The 7,577-nt window shown below is 48.1% G+C and overlaps 1 protein-coding gene across 1 annotated transcript in view; it reads left to right on the top strand.

Annotated features, from left to right (window-relative positions):
• Nucleotides 1-856, top strand: part of MOGAT3 (monoacylglycerol O-acyltransferase 3) — a 3,670-nt gene extending 2,814 nt beyond the window's left edge. The window contains 2 exon segments of the mRNA XM_019646840.1: nt 412-613; nt 702-856. Coding sequence (XP_019502385.1) covers nt 412-613; nt 702-856 — 357 coding nt within the window.
• The last annotated feature ends 6,721 nt before the right edge of the window (nt 857-7,577 follow it).

A 7,577-nucleotide genomic window follows, 5' to 3' on the forward strand; every position in this document is an offset into this window, starting at 1 on the left:
CAGCGTCACTCGCCCTCATATGTGGGATCCGAACCGGGGCCCTCTGGCGTCCCAAGCCAGTTCTTAACCATTGCGCCACTCGGCCGGCCCTCTGACACTATCTTAAAGGCAAGACCTTGGACGTGTTTCTTTACCTGCGAAATAGAGTTAATACCTGCCTTGCAACGATGTAGTTGTAAAGACTGGGTGAGGAAATGTATATATGAAGGCCTAGTACACAGTTGTTTTTCAGGAAATGTGAATTCCTTCTTCCAGATCTTTCTTTGTAGCCATCGTCCTTTGTTTTAAAGGCCTTGGGAAGTGGAATCATGAGGTGTGGGGAGGGATTTGCTGCTTTGTAGGGCTCCCATCTTGGGGTACTCCAAAAGCCTGACCTGACCACCCCTATTCTATATTGTTGCCCCTTCCCAGGGCACCCTAGTGTCTATTTACTCCTTTGGGGTGAATGATATCTTCAGACTTAAGTTTTTTGCCACAGACTCCTGGCAGTATCTGTGCCAGACCACTTTCAAGAAGCTCATAGGCATTGCTTCTTGCATCTTCTGTGGCCACTGTCTCTTCTTGGCCAACTCCTGGGGCCTATTGCCCTTCCCTGTGCCTGTCACCATTGCGGGTGAGTGCCCATCTCCAGGGAAGAAAGGTGCTGTCAGCTGTGTGGGCAGGAGAGGCCTCTCGCCTCACCTGTCTCCCTCTCCCTGCAGTGGGCCACCCCATCCCATTGCCCCAGTGCCTCCACCCCACCGAGAAGGAAGTTGACCACTACCACATGCTCTACATGAAGGCTCTGGATCAGCTGTTTGAGAAGCACAAGGAAAGCTGTGGTATCCCTGCTTCTACTCACCTCACCTTAGGGTAGCCCTGGCCTTGCCCCTGCCCCACAGCCTCTGAGCCCCTGAGCCCGGTGCACTGAGACCCCTACTTACTGCTGTGTCATCCAATTGAAGCTAGTTCTCTCCCACCACTTCTTTGTAGAATCAGATGCCCACAGAGCTCACACTATCGCTCTGGGAGTGAGCATGCCTAGGCACAACACCCCATCCTAACATGCTAAGAATTGCTGTTTTAGATTGGGTATCAGAACCTTGAATTCTCCTTCTAATGAGACTTAATTCTTTTGCATGATCTTGCATAAGTCTCATCCCTTTGCCGGGCCACTTCTCCCTCTGTAAATGAAGGCATCTGCTTAGCTGAGAGCTGTAGGACATTCGGGCTGAGTTGGGGGAGGGTGGCTGCAAAGAGGGGTAGGCTTTGAAGGGTGAGCAGGATTTTTGTAGCTGGAGAAGTTAGGGTGGATGGTGGAATACCATGGGCAAAAGTTGAGCTTGGTCAAGGGTACCTGACAGTATGGAGAGTGGTAGAAAAGACAATTAAGTGCATAGCTTGCTTCTGCACCCCTTCCCCATCACTTAAGTTTCCCTGGGGCTGGGAGATCAGATGAAGCAAGGATTTGTTTTATCAGCATTAAGCCCTGCTGCAAGCCCAGCATTAGATCACCATTAGCTCATTTGCTCAATAAGCATAGGACTATTGTGAAGATTAAAGAATTAAAATTTAGGGGGCTTAGAGATTGGCAAAATATGAGCCAATGAGAGTTTACTATCATCATTATCATCATCAACATCATCATCATCATCATTATTACAAGCATGGCATTTGTCAAATGACAGGGTTCGATTGAGCAGCCTAAGGATCCTTACGTTATCATAGTATTCTCTGACTTTCATCAGTTCTTTTTGCTGACTGGCTTTGTGTCTATATCCAGGACTGAAACAAGAATAACTTGTTGGAATGTAATTAGAATGCAACTATATTTGTCTCCCACTTTCCTATAAAATTTATGCAGTGGAAGAATTTTCTCTTGTCTCTGGATGAAAATCTGGGCAGTCCCATGACTTATCTGGGTCATTCTCAGGTAATAAATTCTATATTCACTTTAAGTTAGTACATGGAAATGTTTAGTTTGTGTAGTAATCAACACTCGGATCTTTATCCAGGGGTAGGAATTTTCCCCTCTCCAGCAAGGGCTGGCTGTAAGCAGGCTGCCTGCTTGTCCAGAAGTGGCAGTTGGGGAAGGTGGAGTGAGAAGGGGTGAGGTTGACCTCTTTCCTTCCCGCCCAGCCCCCACTAGCTGCTGTTATTGATCTTCTTGGGGTTGAAATGTGGGGCAGACGAGGGGAAAAGGAGCCCAGAAGTTCTTGACTGCACTGTTGTAAGATAGCAACGTGTTTTCTGGGCCTCCAGATCTTCGAAGCCTTTTCCTCCTGGGTGTTCTTATGGAGTCTTTGGAGTCTGCCCTATAAGTCCTTCTGGAAGCTTCTGTACTTTCTCTGCCTCATCGACTGTCCCTGGTTTTCTGCCCATGAACTTGACATAGGTTTCTCAGTAGGAGTTCCTTCACTCTTCTAGTTTGGAGAGTGGGAAGAAATGGAAAAAACCAGCTCCAGCCTTGAGCACCTTTGGCCCAGATACCCTTGGAGTGTAGGCTGTCCTCGATGCAGTCACTTGTCCTTCCTTCTGTCCTGGATAGACGTCCAACCAACCACAACCTGGCCACTAGATTTCTCCAATGGGCACATCCCCCAAACGCTGGGACATGCCAACTCTTTGTGCCTTGAAGCCTCTTGTCACTGATCTTGTCAAGTGAGACTTGCCTTCTGGGTATAGGGCTTGTAACACTCTAAAAATCCTCCCCATCACTCCTTTTGTTTCATCTCCAAACTCTGATCCTTGTGGATGAGGGGCTTGAGGGTCACTTCTCAAACATTTGCTTTAAAAATGTGGCATGTGGTCTGGTCTGGCCCCTTTTGGAATGGAGGACCTATGTATTGTATCTTCATGCTTTAGGCCTAGCTTCAGTGATAGCATCATGCGTGTTTTATTTTGGGTTATTCCTCTGAGGGACAAGGGCACCAACAGGCCGCCTAGAGCTGGGTGTGTGTGTGGAGACTAGATCACTGTGGGCCTTCTTCCAAGAAGCCCCCCTGCTTTTCTGCTTCCTTGTGAGTGGTGGGTGTCGCTCTCTAGGGCTATGAGGTTGGGTTGGGTGGTAGGTGAGGAATGGGACCTTTGTGTGGGACTGGGGGAGAGGTAGGAGGGGACTTTATTCCTCATAAGGTCCCTGTCTGAAATCTAAGACCAATGAAGTCATGGGGGGTAGAAGGGGGAGTGGACTGGCCTGAGGCTGGAGAGGAATAGGAGCAGCCATGAAATCCAGTTAAGAGACAGGGTTGGCCCAAGAGGCAGACATATGATCAAAAGGACAAAGTGCTCCCAGTACCTGTGAAGCCAGCAGGGCAAGGTTTTCAGGAAAGGTACCAGGTCTGATCTTGGAGAGAGGAAGAATCAGGAGGAGACATTATCCTCCATGAGGAAACATCTTGGTTAGGGGAGAAGCCACAACATGAACCAGAAAGGTACAGGAAGGCTAAGATTGGTCTTCTATCTCTGGAAGGGAGACTTGGCATCCATACATGAGTGTTGGGGGTGAGGTGTGGTAAGTAGAATGTGTTGTTATTGCTGAGGGTTATGAAAAGAATGTGCGGGACAGAGGAAGATGGAAACAACACCCCTGGACAATGACAGGCGTGCCCCCCCAAATAATATCCCTCCAGGATTCACTTGAGCGAGATAAGTGCCACTTCCCTATTCATCATGCCAGCTTGGCATCCTCCCTGCCAACTGTGATAGGCCACAGGCAGCCTCCCCTCACCACCATCTACCTTCTGAGTGTGCAGTCCTTCAAGACTGGGAGAAAACCATAGGGTTCAGGGGTCCCTGCCATGACTCTCACCCTTTTTTGAGCCTCCCCAAGCAACCTCTGCTGTCTTGCTCTGATCCTGGCCTTGCTGAGACCAAGGTCCTCTGGTCCCCATTTTCCTCCTGTCACCTGGCATTCCAGCCCTCCCTCATCAAGCATCTGTGTTGGATGAAACTTGGTCTAAGGGGCTGGAGCCTGATATGGAGAAATGTGGAGAGTCCAAGTGCCAAGTCCATGTCCCACACTTCCCATTAATCTATGCAGACCCCAGACCACTATGTCCAGGCAAGGGGTACAGCCTGCTAGACTGAGATACCAGGTGAGACACTCAGAATGGCCTTTTGCACATTAATCAAGTATGTTCCCACAGCTGCTGTCATATGGGTTCCAACTAAGTCCCATATTGGAACTAAGTCCCCCAAACTCAACTGTCAGTTTGGCCATTGGGCTGAAGTTGGCTGATAGGTGTTAGGCCCAGACCCTGATCAACACTGTAGCCCCTAGTAAGAATCAAGACTCTAAACAGGATGAACTTGAGCCCAGGCCCCAGAGCAGGGGCCCTGTCCCTTCCAGTTCTGGCCTCCACGTCCTAGGTCCTCACTAAGAAATGTGCCACATGGCTGCACTGGTGCTATGACAATGACCATTTATTAGGAACAGAAATAAGTCAGGGTTGGAAGGCACATATTTCAAGGGGAGGCTTGACGCAAAACCTGGGTTTGAGGACCCAACATGGTCCATGGTCATCTTAGCACCATGGGGGAGCAGCAAGGAGAAGTGTCCGCTGAGTGGTCAGAGGGGGAAAGGCACCCACCTCTGAGTCCCGCAGACCTGGCTTTGAATCTCAGCTACTGACCCTGACCTTGGCCAAGTCACTTAACCTTTCCAAGCCTCAGTTTCCCCCTGATCATGGGGCTACCTACTTCAGATTGTGGGTTTTTTAAAAACTGTGTATTGAAATACAACACAGAAGTGTGCACAAATCACAAGGCACAGCTCAAATTTTCACCAACTGAACATACACAGAGTTATTCTGAGACGTTGAATGAGATGCACGCACCCCCATGGGACAGCTGCACAGATAGATGTCTTTGTTTAGGCTGAGGAAAACTGTCATCCACTGGCTTTCCACCACTCTCTACTCTTGAATTTCTCTCCTGGGTGGGTGCCCACTCACCCACAATGCAGCCAGGAGGAAACATCTAGAAGCCTTTTTGGAGAAGGGGGGGAAAGGCCAGCATGGCAGAGGGCTGGGGCAGGGAGGAGCCCTCAGAACTAGTAGAGGAGTCAACCCAACAGGCCAGGGGATGTTCGGGCAGGCTAGATATTGTTGCAACTGTTTCAGAAGCTCCAGGTCAGACAGTGAGAATCCTGCTGGGGTCAGACTTGAGCCCTGTGTCATCCCATTCACCCACCACCATGCAGACCCTAATGTGCTTTGGAACCCTTGCCGTCACCTCTCAGAGGTGGGCTCCTCTCCAGTCCTTTTGCTGGTCCTTCCTCCTGAGATCCTCCCTTGTGGGTGCTCCCCACCTGCTCATCCCTCTTGCTCTGAAAAGTCAACCTATCTACAGGCAGAACATGACATCTGTGTATCCAGTGAGTTCAGTATCCTGAACTGCTTGCTTCCTCCAGAGGTTATCACTGCTCAGTTACACACTGGAGATGCCAGGATCGCCATTGTCTCCTTCCTCTCTCCCCATCTTCCAGGACCCCGGTCATACTTCTTGGCCTCTTCTATTGGGTTGTCGGAAAAGTCATGACGTATTTTTTTCTATGTTTTTCATTGCAAAAATGCATTATGACTTTTCCGACAACCCAATATTTTCCTTCTAAGTGGTTTTTAGTTTCTTTCCTTACTCCATGCCCACATCCCTCCCATGGACTCCCTCTGGGAACACTCCTCAGAAATCAGAGGTCTTGCCTCTCATTTTCCATCTAATGCATTCTCATGCTCTTTCTTAAAACACTGTTTTCATCACGTCATTCTTCCTACTCACTGTCACTAGATCCTCCTTGTCAGAAGGTGTGATCTCGGTACAGCATTCGAGGAACCCCACAACCAGAGCCCAGCCCAGTTTCCCATCCATCCTTAGTTTGCTCTCCTTCCTGACTGGAGTTCTGCCCACCATCTTCGGAACTCCTACCATCAAGTTGCAGCTCAACTCCAGTATTTAGCACTTAAAAGGTGTAGACCCAGGTGGACTCAAATTACTTCTGTAAGCCTTAGTCACTTACACCAAGGTCACCACTATGAGCTTTAAATGAGATGTGCATGTAAAGTGTTTAGCATGGTGCATTGTAGGATGCTTAATAAATGTTAACCATTGTCACTATTATCTCACCCACCTCTTTTCTTTTCTTTCCTTTTTTTTTTAAAGGGTGCAGCTCATAGCGGCTCATGTGGGGATCAAACCGGCAACCTTGGTGTTATTAGTACCACGCTCTTAACCAACTGAGCTAACCAGTCACCCCTCACCCACCTCTTTTCCACAAAATCTGTGCCCAACCACATCACAAGAATTACATTATGTGATAACATTATATGAACCATCACGTTATGCAAACCATTGTTTTGTTTCACCAACATATGGCTTGTTCATTATCATTTATCTCATATTCTTAAATGCCAATATTAAGGGCAGGAAGTGTGTCTTGTTGGTCTGTACATTTTGACTGTGTCATGGTGATCATGATGCCTGGTGCGTGGTGAGTGCTGAACAAATGCAGCGAGTCCAAGAGACTCACTTCTGCCGAGGAAATCAGCCACATAGTTTGCAGGTTGTGCCCTGCACCAGATACCCAGCCGGGGGTGGGAGTGAATGGGGGTTTCCTTCACAGAGCTGGAAGTGGGGCTGTATCCATCATGGGAAGAAAGGATGATAAATTAGATTCCTAGGGCTGCCATAACAAAGTATCACTCACTTGGAGACTTAAAACAACAACAATTTATTGTCTCACAGTTCTGGAGGTCAAAATCAAGGTGTTGGCAGGGCCCTGCTCCCTCTGAAATCTGTAGGAGAGAAATCCTTCCTTCCCTCTTCTAGCTCCTGGGGTTGGCCATCAATCCTTGGGTTGCAGCTGCATCACCCCAATCTCTGCTTCTGTTGTCACATGGCCTTCTCCCTCTGTGTCTGTGTCCAAATTTCTCTCTTCTTATAAGATACCAGTCATATTTGATTAGGACCCACTTTTATTCAGTGTAACCTAATCTGAACTTGATTACATTTGCAAAGAACCTATTTTGAAATAAAGTCACTTTCACAGCTACTTGGACTGTGAAATATGTTTTAGGACTTCAATATGTTTTGGGGGAAAACACAATTCAACCTACAACAGGTGCTTTTTAAAAAGTCATACAAAAGTACTGTCTGCTTGTGCCTGGAGGCTGCATCCACCTAGAGGTGGTCTTTGTGCACATTAGAAAAAGGATGGCAAGCATTTGACATGGGATCTTCTCTTTGGAAAAGTGCACGTGCCAGGTACACAGAGCAAAGATGGATCTCTCCATTGCTTTGAAAGGTCTATTCTGTTTTCAAGAGGCCTGGGCCCCATGGTAAAGAACCATTAAGGAGCTTCCTTTTACCATTTCTCCTCCCATGTAGTTGCAATAATAAGCCCCAATGCTGTGAGATTTCTGCTTGTGACCTGGAAGAGTCTAACCCTATGAATTAAAGAAGCCTTATGAGCTCAGCTTGTTGCCTCCTCCTAGGGCTTCTTCCCTCCCTGCCATCCTCCATGTGGCCACCAGAGGGCAGGCTTTACTCACAAGGCAAATCTGTCTCTTGCTTAAAACCCTCCTCTGGCCAGCCTACAGGAT

This window comes from Hipposideros armiger, unplaced genomic scaffold (genome assembly GCF_001890085.2).
Source record: "Hipposideros armiger isolate ML-2016 unplaced genomic scaffold, ASM189008v1 scaffold_107, whole genome shotgun sequence".
NCBI lineage: Eukaryota > Metazoa > Chordata > Mammalia > Chiroptera > Hipposideridae > Hipposideros > Hipposideros armiger.